This window comes from Petromyzon marinus, chromosome 11 (genome assembly GCF_048934315.1).
Source record: "Petromyzon marinus isolate PM22_M1 ecotype Great Lakes invasive population chromosome 11, UKy_Petmar_22M1.pri1.0, whole genome shotgun sequence".
NCBI lineage: Eukaryota > Metazoa > Chordata > Hyperoartia > Petromyzontiformes > Petromyzontidae > Petromyzon > Petromyzon marinus.
In genome coordinates, this window is record NC_133677.1 from 15,952,889 (window position 1) to 15,973,044 (window position 20,156).

General features: G+C 43.5%; 1 protein-coding gene across 6 annotated transcripts in view; it reads left to right on the plus strand.

Annotated features, from left to right (window-relative positions):
• The window catches only part of REV3L (REV3 like, DNA directed polymerase zeta catalytic subunit), a 154,016-nt gene extending 134,203 nt beyond the window's left edge, over positions 1–19,813 (plus strand). For all 6 annotated transcript variants that reach the window (XM_032951894.2, XM_032951897.2, XM_032951898.2 and 3 more), the window contains 8 exons: positions 3,434–3,640; positions 4,048–4,157; positions 15,306–15,420; positions 16,475–16,612; positions 17,502–17,692; positions 17,990–18,236; positions 18,344–18,556; positions 18,671–19,813. In XM_032951894.2, the coding sequence (XP_032807785.2) occupies positions 3,434–3,640; positions 4,048–4,157; positions 15,306–15,420; positions 16,475–16,612; positions 17,502–17,692; positions 17,990–18,236; positions 18,344–18,556; positions 18,671–18,811 (1,362 nt within the window). In that variant the 3' untranslated portion in view covers positions 18,812–19,813. The remainder of the gene's footprint in view (positions 1–3,433; positions 3,641–4,047; positions 4,158–15,305; positions 15,421–16,474; positions 16,613–17,501; positions 17,693–17,989; positions 18,237–18,343; positions 18,557–18,670) is intronic.
• Positions 19,814–20,156: the final 343 nt, after the last annotated feature.

Here is a 20,156-nt window from a genome sequence, read left to right on the forward strand (position 1 = left end):
CAGGCATCCTCGCACGATGTGTCGCAGCTGTCCACACCGGAAGCAGGAGATAGAGGGTCCGTGCGGTGGAGGGGTCGCCTCTCCCCTCGGACCCCAACCTCGAGGCCGTCGCGAGGTGTCCCCTCGCCGTCAAGGCCACCCTTGCGCCGTCGCCGCCGCCGCCATCTCCTTCCCCAGCTCCGGATCCTCCTCCGCCGGCCTTATGGCGCTCTTTGTTGATTGGGCAGTCAAAGTGTCGCCCGACACGGGCTCACCTGACCAGGCCACAACCTGGGTCCACCTGTTCATGTTCTCGTGGGCTTGCAGACATCTGGCCACCCACCTCCTCGATGATGGGCAGCACGATCCCTATCTCCTGTGCTAACACCAACAACTTTTTCGTCAGGGAGTCTATTGCCACTTGATCTATTCGCGGGTACGCCGCCTGCCCAAGCGCCATCAGTGCACTGCGGTAAGCGAGGGGCATCTCGGCCTTCCCTCGCCTCCACTGCAGGAACTTCCTCGGCGCTTTGACTGGAGGACCAAAGACGGCCGCCATCTCTCCGTACACCTGTCGAAGAGTGGCCTGCTTTTCCGCTAGGATGGCTCGGAACGCTGCGAGAGCATCGTCATCGAGAGCCATCGGCAAGCCCCGCAGAGCTTCGTCTTCTGTCCATGCGACGAACAGGTATGCTGCTTCAAATCTGCAGATGAAGGCTGTCCAATCATCTCCCACTGCCACAGCAGACCAGCCTTGGCCGGTCTGCTGTGGCAGTGGGAGACGTGACGGGTACGGAGTCGACTCCGCAGCCACCTGGGTCGGTGGCGAAATGGCGGCCGTCGATCACGCTCCCTCCCCCGTGGGGGAAATGGCGGCCGGCGATCAAACGGGTTCTGCCGCGTGGACGATGGCAGCCGTCGATCGCCCGGGCTCTGCTGCGTGGAAAGTGGCGGCCGACAATCACGCGGGTTCCGCCACGTGGAAAGTGGTGGCCGGCGATCGCACAGGCTCCGCCGCATGGAAAATGGCGATGCGAAGACAGCGTCGGCGTGAAGACAGTTGACCCTGATCTCACGGCAGCCTCGAACTTTGCCTCTCGCCTCCTTTTATTCTCAGGGTGCCCCTCACTCCGCCCCCGGCCACGCACCCTTTCTCACAACTCGCCCTCTATTAATGTCCACCCTTGTAATTACCCCTCGTGACCACTAGGCCACACACTGTCCCTGCACCCGCACTGTCTCCACACACGCACTGTAGCTTCAAAAAGTTAAAGAGGCTCCACTTGTTTGCCATCATTGTCAACACTTGCCTGAAATCTTCTCCAGGTGGCCTCCAGAGCCTGGAGGCACATTTATTGTGATATTGTTGCAATCACATTTTAAATTTTCTGTCGGCGGTCTCGCACATCATGTGGCTTGGTAGCATAAACACATTCCTTTACCATACCCCACAGCCAGAAATCACAATGAGTGAGATCTGGCAAATGTGCTGGCCATTTCACAGGCCCTCCTCTGCCATTCCATCTCCGCTCAAATTTTATGTGAAGATGAGCGTGAACATTTCAAGCAAAGTGGGGTGGAGCACCATCCAAATGAAAGTATCCGGTAAACCGAATTTGTAGTTTGCAGGTTGTCCTCTGCGTAATTCTCCATCATGTTCATAGTTCATAGTTCATTTATTTGGTATAGCCCTGTGAGCCATTCGGCTCTTGAATCGGGTGCAACCGCAACAAACAAAAAACATGAACAAGAAAAACATCTTAAAGTGACTATGTGTGACTGTGCAAACAGAAAATCCAGGAAAAAAACATCAAAAATATTCCTGAAATAGCACCATACACCAACGCTGTGTGCAAAAAATCCCAGTGGGATGCAAGTCAAAATTACAACAACAACAACAACCACAAGACAACTAAGATTAAGGACATCAGTCTAACTCCGTATACTATAAACAAAAACATGGCCAAAACCCCAAAAAACAGATTGAGATGCTAATCTCTAGCAACACAATGGCCGAGCTTTACCTATAGCTCTGCGATCTTACATTTACTTGCAAATGCCATCTCTAGCCCAGCCCACTTACCCTTGGGTTGTACCTATCTCAAAGCTATAGAACCTTTGGCTGCAGTAGCTCTCTCGCTATATTTCTTCCTGCCTCAGCAAGTCCACCCGTTGTATTTGTTTCCCCTGAAGACGATTATTTTGTTGTGTTGCGATCGAAACGTCGTGATTTTTATTATTATTTTATTATATTTTTTTAATCTACGTGACCTTACCGATAGACCCAAAGAGTACTGTATATCTTACTTTCACATTAGCACGACGGCCAACATGTGACTGTTTCTTGTTCAATGTCTATCTGTAGGCGAGTTTTTGTTAGAAACATCAATAATAATAATAATAATGCAGGAAGTGTTAAGATGTTCAAACACCAAATGGACACCTATTACAAGGCGTCGGATCTGCATTAACCACACATCATACCTGTGGTTAAACATGCAAAACAAGTCACGACCGTTGAGTGTGATATTTCCAAAAAAAATACGTCCCTACCACTCCTGTTCCAGTGACTGCACACCAGACATTCACCTTGGGACTGTCTCGTTCATCCTCACACACAACACAAGGATTCTGAGTACTCCAGAAGACACAGTCGTGTTTGTTCACATGTCCGCTCATGTGAAAGGTTGCCTGGTCGATGAATGCCACTAGCCTGTGAATGTCAGGTTCCAAATTCTTCATCTCTTAAGAATATTTTGAAAGCCTCAACACGAACGGCTTTATCTGCAGGACATAAGGCTTGCACAGTCTGCAAAAGATATGGCTGCATTCCCAGGTCCTCGTTCAAGATTCTCCACATCGTTGCCCGGGGAAGACCACATTCTATGCTGCATTGTCTAGTTGATTTCCCTGGGCGACGCAAGAAAGCTTCTTGTGTAACAGCTATGTTTGCAGGGGATCGGCCTGTTCATTGTCGACTGCCATTCCCTTGGTAATTATCAGCAACTGCGCCGGTTTTGACGAACCTGTTGTAAACACTATAAATGGTCAATCTTGAGGGTGGATCGCAGATTAAATGCTCTCTGTATTTGTTGTGAATCACCATGGGTGACTGAAAGACGTCCATCCATGCAGCAACCTTTCTTCTTTGCTCCAAAGTCAATCTCGTTGCCATTTCAGTAAACTGCAAGGGAAAGAAACAAAAATTCCCAGTTTTTTTAAGCACCCTGTAGTTATTATAATTATCAGTTATTATTATGTGACTGTTTCAGATGGTGGAATAATAATAGGATTCATAATGACAGGTTTGGTCAAATATTTATGTGGCCAAACCCAAACATCAGTGATGAATCAGGATCCTGCAGTTTGCACGTTTCATGATATTCGAGCTTTATGGTACAAGCGCATGAGAAAGGCGGATGCTGGTAATGTGCCCTGTGGGGCTGCGGTGCAGGCGTCCGTGAGGAAGGGCGTGCTGCCCCGCATGCTGGAGGAGATCCTGCAGACGCGCATCATGGTCAAGCACTGCATGAAGGACTACCGCGGAGACGGGGCGCTCACGCGGCTGCTGCACGCGCGGCAGCTCGGGCTCAAGCTAATCGCTAATGTCACGTTTGGCTACACCGCCGCCCACTTCTCCGGGAGAATGCCCTGCGTTGAGGTACAGTTCGGCGTGCTGGAGAAATTACACACCACGTGGGGCGACTGGGTGCTTCGCAGCAACAGGGTCCTGGGTTCAATTCCTGACTTGAGTGCCTTTTTGCGTGGAGAACGTGCGTTTTACTGCTGTTCTGCATGGCTTTCCTCTGGATTCTCCATTTTCTCTCCAATAGTAAAAAAAACAGATGCAATGTAACTAGTATTGGCCAAACATCCCAATGCTGAAAAATTGCTCAGAAACTTGGTAGCACTGCTGAAAAAGGTCTTCAGATGAAGTGAGGCATTTCTGAGCAAACAAGCACGGTAATAATATACACTGATGCATAACAGGTATATTGGTGTTCAGCATTGAGTTTTATTCCAGTTTAACTGAAGTTTTTTATCGAGTTATTTGTTCTCTGGGAGCAGGTGGGCGATAGTATTGTGCACAAAGCCAGGGAGACACTGGAACGAGCAATCAAGCAAGTGAACGAGACAAAGGAATGGGGAGCGCGGGTTGTGTACGGCGACACAGACAGGTAAGGCAGTCACGTGCATGTCCACTTGCAATGTGACATCACCTGTGGAGTTTGGGAACAAAGCACCACATTGACCGGCTACTTTGAGCGTTGTTATATGGAACAGCGTTTCTGAGAGCTACACCCACAGCTGCAATGTAATTTGTCTCATTCAACTGCGAAGTTGAATTGGTTGGTAAACAAACGGAGCAAAAATTCCCGGCCTAAACTATCGATCCCCTACTTGACTGACTTGAATTAAAATGTATCAACCTATTCCATCTACCTGCCTTGGAGCCACACTTTGCAGACGTTACCCAGATGTGCCCTCCCTGGGTTATCCCTTGCAAAATACATGTGCAACACACACACCTTTGATTAGAATGGTTGGCTATGTACAGTGTCGAAGAAGTTCAACATACATGAACATATGAATGCTAAAACACAGTGGCCTTCATTGTGGTCTCTCCGTATATGTGTGTGGTGGACAATTGCCTCGTCACTTTTGCACTGTCCTCTGAAGTTGTACACAATATCCCACATCTCGGTAGTGTGCGTCGACTGGACAGCAGCACAGGACACAAAACCCCTGCCCATGTACAATTCCCAGTAGTAGTCTTGTTACAATTAATAATAAAATGAATAATAGGTTATCAGCCTTCTTTGAAGACTCCATACAGCGTTGATCTTTGGAGCCATCGTAGAAACCAGTGGTGGCAAAGGTCCTTCAATTACATTCTCATGCCACTGCTGGAACAACTGTTCTCGGCCTACTCTTCCATGATGGTTAGACATCTTGGAAGAGATTGGAGTAGCCACACTTTACCCCACTGCACATGACGTGCCGATCAACTGATTGTGGTGCAGCCATATTTATTGTTGCCTGGGCAGAGGCGGTGGGATTTAAGAAACTTGCCCGATTGCCTCTACTATCGTGCCAGCTGATCAAACTGGCGATCTCTGGGCACCACAGTGGCGAGATGTTAACTGCCTCGCCTGGTATACAGGAGGTTGTGGATTCGATCCTGAACCATGTTTATTTGAAGTTTGCATATTCTCCTCGGGGTCACGTGTATTTTTCCCTCCACATTTAAAAACATGAAACAAGAGTATTTGGCTGCTATAAATTTCCACATGATAAGCCACTTCGTTGAGCTATCATTTGTGGCCATGTCGCTTTTGAAAAAGAGCTTATATAACTCAGTGGGCCTTACCTGATAAACTAAAAATAGTTTATTGTTTAAGTCCAATGTGAAAACCATGATACCATTATAAAAATAGGTTTTGCCCTTTTTTGCAATAAAACAGGTGTTAAGATATTATTTGGGTCTTTCAATAAAGTCACGTAGATAAGTTCAAAGAAAATAACAAAAAACTACTACGTTTCAGATTGCAACACAAGCGATCGTCATCAGGCAAAGGAGTTAGCCTCTGAAGTCAAATTATTTATAAAGGTTTGGGGATGGGCGTGGCTCAAGTGTATCAGCGGCAACCAGGGTCATGGGCTTAATTATCGAATCTTTGTTGAAAGCCAGTGGGTTTGCAAAGTATCTTCATCTTGGATCAATCAATTTCGTGTAAGCCCACCGCATTAAAGCAATGATCAGGCACGGCCGAGGTATTGGTCCTCCCGTGTTTCATATCTGCCTTATGTTCACGAACACGATCCAAGACATGTTGCTTAGTTTCCCCAATGTAACTACTGCCGCAAACACAGTTTTAGTTTGTAGATGCCGGGGTATTGCATGTCAGGGATCACATCCTTCACAGATGGACATCAGATCACGAATTGTATGTGCAGTGTTAAATCGAACCAGGATCTTGTGTTTGCTCATGATTTTGGAATTATTTTTGGTGACTCCTACTATGTACAGTGAGGGAAAAAAGTATTTGATCCCCTGCTGATTTTGTACGTTTGCCCACTGATGAAGAAATGATCATATTCTTAGCTCTTTCGGTAAAGTCACTTTACCGAAAGTGCTACGAATATGAATTACTGCAGTCACGAAAGCTTTAAATAAAAAAAAGAAATGAACAGTTTATAATTTTAATGGCAGGTTTATTTGAACAGTGAGAGACAGAATAACAACAACAAAATCCTGAAAAACGCATGTCAAAAATGTTATAAATCTATTTGCATTTTAATGAGGGAAATAAGTATTTAACCCCTCTGCAAAACATGACTTAGTACTTAGTGGCAAAACCCTTGTTAGCAATCACAGAGGTCAGACGTTTCTTGTAGTTGGTCACCAGGTTTGCAGACACTCCACCCCCACAACTCCAAATCGGTGATGGGGCAGTTGTGGAGAGAGTGGAGAGTTTCCCATACCTGGGCAGTGTGCTTATGACCGGCTCCAGTTTAACAGCAGAGGTTTCACTCCGAATCAGTCGAGCGGCAATATCTTTTCATTGGTTGCGTAACGCTGTGTGGAAGCTACCTGGTCTGTCGCTCCGCACTAAGCTTCCGGTCTTCTCGGCCACGGTCATTCCCTCCCTTTTCTACGCTTGCGAAACGTGGCCCCCCCTAATGGAACATCTTCGCCGGTTTTTAAACATTTAGACTGGCCTGCCTACGATCCATCCTGGGTTTAACCAGGCTGGATTGTGTGAGGAGCTCACAAATCCTTGAAAGATCTGGGCATGGTCCCGTCGGTGAACTCCTCCGGCAGGCAAGGCTGCGTTGGCTGGGTCATGTAGCCCGCATGCCCAGCCACCGCATGCCGAAACAGCTTTTGTTCGGCCGGATCGAGGGGGCTAAACGGGCGCGGCACAGGCTAGAGAAGAGATGGAGTGATGTGGTACAGGAGGACGTGGAGCTGAGTGGACTTGCCAATGACTGGTACCAGCAGTGTCAAGATCGGCCTCTGTGGAGGAGGCTCGTGAAGGACGCTGCTACTGGGCAGTTGGAGGCAGTCGCCCTCCAACAACAACGGAGGGCGGAGGAGCGACGCTCACAACAACGAGCGGAGCGCCGGGTGGCTAAAGCACAGCAGGTTGGCAGAGTAGGGGGCACAGGTGGTGCATCAGCTAGTCATCTCAGTCAGTCGACCCGTGGCACCTGGGTCTGCCCCGTGACCTCCTGCCAGCGGGCGTTCGACGCTCTACGTGGCTTCAAGGTGCACATGGCCTGGCACAAGCGTCGTGGTGACGTCACCGCCACTTAGTGGCGAATGGCGGTTGTTGTTGTTGTTGTGTCATTTATTGCATGGTTCTGTTCGTCGCCTTCTTCAAGCCATAAAAACCATCAAAAAGACTCAGATGGTTTATCATCGCACAAATATTATTTGGGCTCACGTTTCCCAAGATTTGTGATTTAACACCGTCATCACGACGCATTTCCCGGGTTTCATTAATTTTCGTCTCCCCGTCTGTATGCTTGAGTTATCATTTATTTTATTCCCGATGTCTTGAGTTTAAGAGGTAAGTTTCTTGACTGTTGAAATTCATATCCCTTGGTTTTGTAAGGTCATGTAAATGAAATATAGTTTATGGTAAATAACGTTAGCATTAATGGTATGTGTGACACTGTGGATTGTAATTTTCCTTTAACTAAAACTCGTCTGCCCGGTTTCGCTCCCTGGAAGCTACCAGGCCCTGAGGAATTCCTTCCCGCCCCCTTCCTCCTTTTGATCTCGCTGCGTTGTGGTGGGGGGGGTGTGGTCCGTCTGTGTGCGTGTCCGTGTGTTGTTAAGTCATCACACATCCATGGGCACAGATGGCCCCTGCGATAAAGAGTAGTTTCCCTCGCTCTGGCGTTACATTCCTTTCTCGTGCTGCGGGAAGACAAAGACGGCCGGGAGGCTCTTTCTCTCTGGCTGGCCCTTGGTTTAACACTACGATGACCTTCAGACGCAGCTCTTTCGCTGGCATTGACTCTTAATACCTCTCACACCACGGTTAATGGTATGGTTTACAACATGGAGTATAACAGCGCCTCGCAGCTGTCTCTCTCCCCCTCCTCTGTTCCGACCATGGATGAACTCGTCCGTCTGAACAGGGCCCGTAGCTATCCGTGTTGCTAAAGTTGAGGGTAAGAATCCACCCATTTTTTCGCCATATAGCATTGTGATATATAACGACTTATTGTTGGTAGCTTAGCTGATTGGAGAATATATAGAGTTTATTGATAACATTGAGGTAATTTATATTTTAGTTTTTTATTTGTTCACTATATAGTATTCATTATATATTGTAGTGTATACCCAGTTACTGTGAATAGCTCAGATGTGTAGGCTTTGACTCCAACATAGCCATTTCTGTGACCAGTCACAAGCTAATCACTCAGTTATTTCAATGCTAAATTCTTCTAGTTATTTCAATGCTAAATTCTCCTGTTTGATTTGTACTAGGTGTCTCTGTGAATGTGTATGCTCTGACTTTAACATAGCTATTTCTGTGACCAGTCACAAGCTAATCACTCAGCTATTTCATTGCTAAATTCTATTCTAATTCCTTTGTCAAGGGGTGCCTCTGCGGATGTGTATGCTTTAACTTTAACAAAGCCATTTCTGTGACCAGCCACAAGCTAATCACTCAGCTATTTCAATGCTAAATTCTATGCTAATTCCTTTGTCAAGGCACTTTGTTTCTTCTCACACAGCTTAAAGGTCGCGATCTGAGCGTGGCTTTTTCGCTCCAGCGCTGTCCTCCAGACAGTCTCGTCCCTTCACCTGATGAAGGCCGCTTGTGTTGTGGCCAAAACGTCGTGATAATTTTATTGTGTTATTTTATCAATTTATTATTTTTTTCTCATTCTACGTGACTTTACCGAAAGAACCAAAGAAGACTGCACAAGTATTATTTGGGCTCACGTTTCCCAAGATTTGTGATTTAACACCGTCATCACGACGCACTTCCCGGGTTTCATTAATTTTCGTTTCCCCATCAGTATGTTTGAGTTATCATTTATTAATTTTATTCCCGATGTCCTGAGTTTAAGAGATAAGTTTCTTGACTGTTGGAATTCATATCCCTTGGTTTATGTACGGTCCTGTAACGGCGAGCTGTAATGTAATTTAAGGTGAATCACGTGAGCATTAATATTATGTATGTGAAGTAATAACCCGCTATGTAAATTGTAGTTTGGTTTTTCTTAGTGAGGGTGTGGATTCATTATGATGTCGACTCATTGTTGCTAAGTTCTGAATTTTAACCGTTGTATTAATAGCAAAGAATGGGAAATTGTTTAGACCTCGCCGTAGTGGCGTCTCCTTGTCTAGGATTTCCAAGATGGAGCCCTTGGCACGTGGAATTCCCCTCGAGTAATTTCTCCCCCCCCCTTTTCCTCTTTTGATTTTGGGGTTTATTACTTTATTGTTCATCTCCTGCGGCCTGCTGTGTGAGGGGAGGGCCCCGGGATTTATTATTATTTTTAATGGCCCTTTTACGACCTCCAGCTGCCTGGTTCCTGGGTGTTGTTTTTTGTCGGTTTGCGGGTGTTTATTTATTTATTATATATAAAAAAAATCGGCAAATATTATTAATATACATTTTGGAAAAAGGCCTATATAGCCAACAGTGTGATGTAGAAAAAAGTTTAGTTAGAGGCATATTATACATATTTTTTGCGACATAAAATTGTAATGTATAATGACTTATTGTTAGTAGTAGGGTAGTTGCAATTGCTTAGCGTCAATATGCTAAATTCCTCTGCTGATATGTAAACCAGCTTATTGGAGAGTATATTGAGTAAATTGATTATATTGATGTAGTTTATATTTTAGTTTTTTATCGGTTCACTATTTGGTAGTATTTATATAGTGTAGTGTATACCCAGTTACATAATGTGAATAGATCAGCTTATTGGAAAATATATTGAGTACATTGATTATATTGATGTAATTTATATTTAGTTTTTTCACATCGGTAGTAGTGGTAATTGCAGTTCTTTAGCGTCAATATGCTAAATTCCTCTGTTTATATGTAAACTCAGCTTATTAGAGAGTATATTGAGTTTATTGATAATATTGATGTAGTTTATATTTGAGTTTTTTCATCAGCTTACTATATGGTACTCATTATTTAGTGTAGTATATACCCAGTTACTTAATGTTAATAGCTCAGCTTATTGGAGAGTATATTGAGTACATTGATTATATTGATGTAGTTTATATTTAGGTTTTTCACATCAGTTTATTGTATGGTAGTAGGGTATTTGTAGTTCTTTAGAAACTCCTTTTTTGTTTTACACATAGTACACTAGCTTGATACGCGGTGGTTTGGCTGCTGCAGTTCTTTATTATTAAAATTTCCCTCCCTTGATTACTGCTAATCCTACATAATACACTACCATAATATGACTTTGGGACAACCCACCGCCTACACATTCCGCAAGGTGTGACTAACCCCATATCTGCATTTGTCATCAATATGCTAAATTCCTCTGTTGATATGTAAACTCCTTTGTCAAGGCTCTCTCCTCCCACCCAGGTTAAAATACGCTGCCAAGCTTAGCAGTGTTCATTAATACGCTGTCTTTCTGACAGCTCTGTTTCTTCACCTGAGGACGGCTGCTTGCGTTGTGGCCGAAACGTCGTGAGAATTTTATTATATTATGTTTTATTTTTATTATTTCCCTTCCACCTGGAGATAGTGAGATGTCCTTAATTAACGATACCAAGTGAGCTGAGTTAAGTACAGCTGAGGTGGTCTTACCAGTGAATGATTGTAAGATCTCAGACCGAAATCGGGCCAGTTTGTAGGTGAGTGAGTTAATGGTGGAGACGATAGGACGAAGGGGTCTACCTTCTTTATGGATTTTTAGTAAGCCATACAATCTGGGTGGCCTAGCAGGGTAGGGTTTTAAGGAAAACCGCTTGGTTGGTTCGATTAAAGATGTCGAATCAGTAATGATGTTGGTTTTCGTAACGAGGCGGTTGGTGGGAAATCTTTTAATTTTGGTATAGCTACCATCATTACGTAGGTCCTGAATTGTGTTACTTTGCAAGCCTACTGGCTATCAACAAAGATTCGTTCATGAAGCCATCCATATATATAGACACAGACACAATTTCAACCAAGAAGATGGGTAAAAACTGAGAAATCATTGGAAGGACGTTATTAACCAGTTTAAGTCATAACTGGTTAATAACTAATGTTAGTTGTAATTTTCGGCTCTCTGATTTTACATTAACAGGTTAAAAAATTTGTCACACTAACACAGCCACCTCATGCGCCGACGTGGCGGAAGCTCTGTGATCTTACATTTCCATGCTAATCTCTCATATTAACATAGTTGCTGCATTGGCAGTAGTGCTGCATTGTCATTGCTGCTCACATTAATATAGCTGCTGCATTGGCAGTAGTGCGGCATTGTCATTGTTGCTGCATTGACAGTGGTGCACTGCCCATGACCCTGGTTGCCGCTGATACGCTTAGTTCATGCCCATTCCCAAACCTTTATAAACATTTTGCCTTCAGAAGCTAACTCTTTGCCTGATGACGACCGCTTGTGTTGCGATCAAAACGTCGTAGTTTTTGTTATTTTCTTTGAACATATCTACGTGACTTTACCGAAAGACCCAAATAATATGAATTCCTGCAGTCACGAAAACTTTAAGTCAAGGTGTTAAAACATTAAACAGAATCCTTTTTCAAGGAATCCTGTCTGCATTAACCACATGTTCTTGTGGTGAACATGCAAACAAAAAACATGCTCTGATAATACATGCATTGTCTTTGAAACTGATTGGTCCACACCAGAGACAGCTTTCTTTTGAGCCTAGTCTCAAAGTGTTAGACCAGAGAACGCCAAAAGGCGAACAGCACATAGACAATTAACTATCAGGGCATTTATTGCTTGGGGTGAGCAGGTAGAATATGGGACCTTTCTTGCCAGTGTCAAAATATAACAATAGGTTTTACCTTTTCTGGCACTAAAAGAGGTGTTAAGATGTTAACACACCAAACGTAATCCTTTGTTTCAAGGAATCCTGGCTGCATTAACCACACGTACTTGTGGTGATCATGCAAACAAAAAACATGCTCTGCTAATATATGCATTGTCTTTGAAACTGATTGGTCAACACTCGAGACAGCTTTGTTTTGAGCTCCCGCAAAGAAGACTCTGGCCACTAAGTGGATGATAGACCCACGCCAATCAATATCAATAAAACTCCGCCCACTGTGTACTGTAGTTGCGATCAAGTGTATTTAGGATTAACCGAAGCACATACAGTGAGGGAAAAAAGTATTTGATCCCCTGCTGATTTTATACGTTTGCCCACTGAAAAAGACATGATCAGTCTATAATTTTAATGGTAGGTTTATTTGAACAGTGAGAGACAGAATAACAACAAAACAATCCAGAAAAACGCATGTCACAAATGTTATAAATTGATTTGCATTTTAATGAGGGAAATACGTATTTGACTCCCTCTCAATCAGAAAGATTTCTGGCTCCCAGGTGTCTTTTATACAGGTAACGAGCTGAGATTAGGAGCACACTCTTAAAGAGAGTGCTCCTAATCTAAGCTTGTTACATGTATATAAGACACCTGTCCACAGAAGCAATCAATCAATCAGATTCCAAACTCTCTACCATGGCCAAGCCCAGAACTACACGGGAGGATCTTGTCAATGATCTCAAGACAGCTGGGACCATAGTCACCAAGAAAACAATTGGTAACACACTACGCCGTGAAGGACTGAAATCCTGCAGCGCCCGCAAGGTCCCCCTGCTCAAGAAAGCACATATACATGCCCGTCTGAAGTTTGCCAATGAACATCTGAATGATTCAGAGGACAACTGGGTGAAAGTGTTGTGGTTAGATGAGACCAAACTGGAGCTCTTTGGCATCAACTCAACTCGTCGTGTTTGGAGGAGGAGGAATGCTTCCTATGACCCCAAGAACACCATCGTCAAACATGGAGGTGGAAACATTATGCTTTGGGGGTGTTTTTCTGCTAAGGGGACAGGACAACTTCACCGCATCAGAGACGATGGACGGGGCCATGTACCGTCAAATCTTGGGTGAGAACCTCCTTCCCTCAGCCAGGGCATTGAAAATGGGTCGTGGATGGGTATTCCAGCATGACAATGACCCAAAACACACGGCCAAGGCAACAAAGGCGTGGATCAAGAAGAAGCACATTAAGGTCCTGGAGTGGCCTAGCCAGTCTCCAGACCTTAATCCCATATAAAATCTGTGGAGGGAGCTGAAGGTTCGAATTGCCAAACGTCAGCCTCGAAACCTTAATGACTTGGAGAAGATCTGCAAAGAGGAGTGGGACAAAATCCCTCCTGAGATATGTGCAAACCTGGTGGCCAACTACAAGAAACGTTTGACCTCTGTGATTGCCAACAAGGGTTTTGCCACCAAGTACTAAGTCATGTTTTGCAGAGGGGTCAAATACTTATTTCCCTCATTAAAATGCAAATCAATTTATAACCTTTTTCACATGCGTTTTTCTGGATGTTTTTTCTTGTTATTTTCTCTCACTGTTAAAATAAATCTACCATTAAAATTATAGACTGATCATTTCTTTGTCAGTGGGCAAACGTACAAAATCAGCAGGGGATCAAATACTTTTTTCCCTCACTGTATTTGGTCAGTTTAAGCACGTGACTTGTAATAAACATTTCCAAGAATAACAATGTAGAACTGTTTAAATTATTAATTTGGACTTAAGGGAAAATCCATGAGTTATTCATTTATGCCAAATTCTCAAGTGTGCGGTTAATCCGCAAATCGGATAAACCGCACGCGGATAATTATCGAGAATCTACTCTATGCAGACAACATAGCCCTCGCTGCACAGGGCACAAACTTCGAGAACATTGCCAATACTCTCACAGCTGATCTAATGGTTGGAAAGATATTTCTGTCACTAGAGACTGACCAAATCCCTCCAAAACCACTACAAGCACTTTCCATCTGAACAATCACGTAGCAGATGCCAACCTTGATGTATCTTGTGGTAGCCCAGCATGCTATGACCACACTGCAATATGTATAGGGGTTATCATGGATAGAAAGCTAACTTTCAAGCCCTACATAAAACAGATTTGTGAAAAGATCAAATGAAGAATTGCCCTCCTACAAAAACTTACAGGAATTACTTGGGGCACCTTAGCTGATGCGCTACGACCTGCCACCTTCTCACTGATGATCTACTTGATGGCAGTCACTGCGCTTCAGTGTGGACCAGGAGCGCATACACAAAACTGTTACATGCACAAAACTGTCACATACACAATTAATGCAATGCATCTCATAATCGGGACACTGAAACCAATACAAATCCCTGGTCCCTGTTTTAGCAAAGATTCTGCTACCAAATGTCCGCATATACATGCAAACTACAAGGGAGTTTCCACATTTTCTTGCCAACGACAACCACCTACCCAGCAACCAAGACCTCAACAATGTACCTTTCTGCCGACTCAAGTCCTGATCCTCATTCTGGGATCGCGCTGCTGTCAACCTAGAATCTCAGTCAGATCCGGACGGATGCTGGCAAACTTGTGGAACGATGTGGATATCCAAAATAAACACCTGATTCGAGACATCATACCTCCTAGCTTTAACATTTATCGAAGACAATGGTGTACCATAAACTGCATCAGAACATCAACAGGCCGATGCACACATCTCCTTCATGAATGGAAACTTAAAGATAAGCTGCAGTAGTGTCCATTGTGGCATGCTACCAACACTACGGACCGTACAAGAAACCACAGTAGTCTGTGCTTCAATGGAGGAGGAACAGCAAAACTACACACTGTCTCTCCTGAAGCCCCCTCGTTGTGGATAGCAGACCTCGACATTGGCATCGAGCTGTTGAACATATTTCTGCCTTCACATGCGAGAGTAGAATTTCAGTTGCATGGAAATCAACAAAAACGTCCAAAATAAACACCTCATTCGAGACAAACATTGCAGTGTCTACTCATGTTTCAGTTCCGTGCACTGATTTACAAGGAAATGTTCGCAAATGGAATTCATCCTCAACTTAATTAAAGTGGACACACAAATGCAGTTTTAATCCCTATCATGTTTGTATTGCTAATGTTCCAGATAAAAACACCGTATAACAGATGTACTTATTTCAGGAGTATAGAAGAATCAATGGCCTCCGATAGATATGGGAGGATCCTGTTGCATTTCAAGTTGTGTGTTGGTAACAGTGTTGGTATCTTGTCATACATCCTTAATGTGGTATGTGAAGCATGTTCGTGTTGCTGGAGGGAGCCTCGAAGGAGCAGGCGTTCTGCACTGGAAAGGAGATTGCTGCAGCAGTGACAGCAGCCAACCCCAGCCCCATCAAACTCAAGTTTGAAAAGGTGATGGTACCATACTTGAGTGTGTGGCTAAAATTGTCAAAATACATTCGGCTCTAAATGGTTCTTGAATTGACGAATGCAGTCCATAATTTCAATATTTCTCATTTATATTTAAAAATCAATTTTTATTTGAATCTTGTCAGTGGCATTTGTTGAAATTTGATTTTTTTTGCACAAACAACGATAATTGTGTGCTTGTGGTTAGATGGTTATGGGGAATGTAATCAGTTACGTGCATTGATTTTCCTGGAAAAAAATAACTTGGAAGGGTTTGGACTTGCTATTTTATAAATCCTAGTCATTTATTACAAACAATGTTCCTTCAATCTGTGACCTGGCTTTGGTCAACCTAAAGTGAATACGTGACCTTGACTCGACAAATCACCCTGGGCTCATATTAGCAGATACAGTCGTAACACCTCATTCAAATCTTTACCAAAAAGGAAAGGATCTGAAACACTGTAAAAAAATGCATGCAGAATGTGAATAGTATAGTTTTTCTTTTGAAGGCAATGCTATTGATGAATGTGGTGAGTTATTTTGATATTTGTGCTTGTGCACCACTGCCAACTTAGCATCGCCAAATAATTTGTTGCATTTGTAATGTATGTTAGATTTACATCAATAGAAGTTCATGTTGATTTATTTGAAGATGTTTGTGATTAGAACTAAATGTGGTCACTGCATGAACAATACACCACAAATGGCATGACCAGGCCTGACGAACAGACAGACACTTAGTTCTGTGCTTGGTTGGTTGTATTTGCTTGCTAAAGGTACACAGGATGGCTTGAATATTTAAATATGACTTAATTAGATGTTTATTCCACTAAAAAACTCAAGAACCAATGTTAAAAAGATGAGGATCTGTGTACAAGGTGGCTTCCCCGTGTGTGTGGCTGTGGTGGCTTCTTTTGTGTGGTGATTTGTACAGGTGAGATGGCACCCAAAAAATCCACCCAAGTTAATGTGTGCAAATCATTTCCAGTGACATATTCCGTTTGACTTGAGTGTTACATCATACTGCCCGTCTGGTCCCTGCTGCTGTTTGCAGGTGTACCTGCCATGCGTGCTTCAAACCAAGAAACGCTACGTGGGATACATGTATGAGAGCCTGGAGCAAAAGGATCCTGTGTACGACGCCAAAGGAATCGAGACCGTGCGCAGGGATGGATGTCCTGCTGTGGCCAAGGTCTCCTTGGGCAGCCTGCATTGGCTGCTCTTTTATTAATGATAATAATTTAGTAAATTTCATATTTGTACCATTTGTATAGAGCAGAGCTATCATGAAGGCACTATGTTTAACAGATGGATAGAGCCAGACAGAACATACATTAAAAATCGTGGATAATCCAAAAATTTCAAGTTTCTGCAGATCTCTATGCCAAAAACACTTATAGGTATAAAATATGTTTAAGATAAAATTGATAATATAGGTATAAATAATGTTTAAGTTAAAAAATTGAGAATATATTGGTATAAATTATGTTAAAGATGACAAAATTGAGAATATATATATAGATATAAATTATATTTAAGTTAAGAAATTTAGAACGAATACTAATCAACCGATCGATACGTGTGCTCAGTGATAACACTTTCCTGCTCCCGTGCAGAAGACTTGGCCCACTAAGTGGATAGCAGAGCCAATCAACATCAATCAAACTCTGCCCACTGTTGTAAAGATATGCAACTTATATACTGTTGAGGCAATCACGTGGATTTCGGATTAAGCACGTGACTTTGTAATAAACTTTTCCAAGATTAACAATGTATAACGGTTTTTAGATTATGAATTTGGGCTTAAGGAAAAATCCATGAATTATGAATTGATGTCAAAACCTCAGGTGCCCAGTTAATCCACAAATCGGATAAAACGCATGTGAATAATCGAGAGTACTGTAATTATGTATACAAGGCTGTATTAGCACATAGACTTTGGTGAACGGTGGTATAGGCTTGCTGGTGATTATGATGTACGAACGCAGCTCACACTCGTAATGAGAATCATTGGCTCTCATGTGACACTGGAGCAGCCATGTTTACGTACTGTGTGGGATGTATTGTGTTTGACAACTCAGGTCCTGGAGCGGTCGATAAAGTTGCTGTTTGACGAGAAGGACATCAGCAGAGTGAAGCAGTACGTGCAGAGGCAGTGTATGAAGATACTTGAGGGCAGAGCCTCCATGCAGGACCTCATCTTTGCCAAGGAGTACCGGGGCAGGTCTGGCTACAAGCCTGGGGCTTGTGTGCCAGCACTGCATGTGGCCCGGTAAGCCTGCTGCCTCCTCGCTGATTGGTGTCTGCTACGATGCTGAGTGACTTCAGTGTGAGAAGTGTTTGGACTGAACCTACTTGTGTATGACAACATGTTATAACCATTCAGAACCATCCATTGTAGTTAGGTTTAATCAAAACATATTTTTGCACTGATCATAGTGAAGTTATGGTACAAAAATGCTGATGTGGTGTGGGAGGTTTTCAACCATCAATAGTTAGAGAATGGTGCCAATCGTGCTCTGCTGATTTTGATACACTCAAAAATGTAAATCATCTGTGTGTGATCCAGGAGGATGTTTGCATGTGACCGTCGATCTGAGCCACGTGCGGGAGAGAGGGTCCCCTATGTGATCGTCCACGGGGCCCCGGGCCTCCCGCTCATCCAGCTGGTGAGGAGGCCACAGGAGCTCCTGCAGGAGCCCAGCCTGCTCATCAACGCCCCCTACTACGTCTCCAAGCAGATCCTCCCACCGCTAGACAGGCTGTTGTCATTGATCGGGGTGGATGTCTTCAGATGGTATCAGCAGCTGCCGCGTGTGAGTTAATTTCATGCTCTAACTTGTATACATCGCAGGGAGGCATTTCTGATGCTAAGACATGCGTGATGATGAGTCGTCTGCTCTGAATTGTTTTGTTTTCCCAGTCGGTCAGGGTCTGGGCAGCCCACCACCAGTCGTCAGCCGAAGGGAGAAAGGCCACAATTGTGCAGTACTTCAGTACCGTAAACTGTCCAGTGTGCGGCGATATCACCAAGGATGGAATCTGTGGACAGTGCAGACAGCAGCCCCAAGAAGTGGCCGTTTTGCTGCTGCAGCAGATTCACAGCCAGGAGCGCCGGCAGGCACAGCTGCTTCAGGTTTGTGTGCGGTAACATAGTCGAGGTTGGATATTTCTATTCTGTACAGAAAAACATAATTCTGAACAGGACTGGCAGTGGATAATCACCTGTGTGGATTAAACTGTTTTGCAGATCTGCAGGAGCTGCACCGGTCATGCTGAGTGGAAGCCTCCTTGCTGTTCAACAGACTGTCCAACACTTTTCCGCTTGCTCGTGACTGAGAAGGGCCTTTGCCAGGCATCTTATATCCGCAGCCTCATAGACCAATTTTAACAGGTTCTCAATTTCATGAACAATATATCAATGTAAATCATATGAAGATAGATCTTCATATTGAAACGATCAAACCTTTCAACACTTGAAATCCCTGGGTAATGTATGGTCCTGACTGAAATGTCTGAGGTGGCTGCCATTGGATTGCTGATTTTGACAATTTTCCTATTACAAATTAGAATATTGTTGCTGAGAGAAACTCTGTCATTTGTATCGGTGCTTCTTGCACTCAATTGCGTTTTATATACAATTTTTATGTACACATTTTCGTGATTATATTGCTAGAATTCCAGACATTTAAACACAGAGCATGCAAGTGGGGTGGTATATACATTGTAAAGGTTCAGTTGTACACTTACACATATTTTGTAATTTATTTTGAAAAAACACATTCTCATTAACATGTAAATTGTGCAGTATTTCCTGCAGCATTTGAACGACCGTTGTGGTGGTTAAAATCCATTTATGGTTGCTATTTGGAGAGATTGGTTGCCTCTGCAAGCAAATCTCCATCCGTGGCTCGATTGTCAAAGGGAGATGAGCCGTGGCTCGCTTGCTCGAGTGAGGAGGCTGCGTTGTTTATACGAAGCTAATTAAATCAGTACTTTGGCCACAAATCATCATTCGTGGGCCACAGCACATAAGATAATCGTTATGATTAGTGCAGTATTAAACGTTGACGCCAATATCAGCAGCTGCCTGTAAATACATTGATGCTTATAGATACTGTAAATGGTTTAGCCAAGTGCTTCTAGATATACATTGCATATTTGTTTAAAATACGAAACTATGCAATAGATGACACCCATGCTAAATATCTAAATACCTATGTGTACACAAGCAGTAATTGTTAAACTCTTTACAGCAATGTGCTATTGAACCGCCTTGTTTTGCTGAAGCAGTAAATATGGTTTATGTATATAATCCAAGGCTTATAAAGCACCAGCTTGCAAAATTACATCTACCCCTTACAAGAGCATAATACAATATTATAAAATTCAAGGATTAAACGACTGTTGATGCAAAGAGGAAAGTTTGATGAAAGTCATTGCCAAGAGGTTAAGGAGCATGGTCACATCCTAAAGAGTGGTTTACAGATAGCATTTATGTAAAATGTGTTCTTCTTGAGATGTCTGCTGGCTACCAACATTTAAAAAATATATATTGTAAGTGCATGCAATCTCTGTAAACTTTGCATGGCATCAGAAGCGGAGCCCTTGAAGTCCGTTATTATGTAGCACTTGCGTACAGTAAACCCTCTCAACGCCAGGCTAACCAGGCAGAATTATAGACTCCCAAAAGAGAAAATGAAAACGCTGCCAGAATACTAGCGATGCACTGAAGT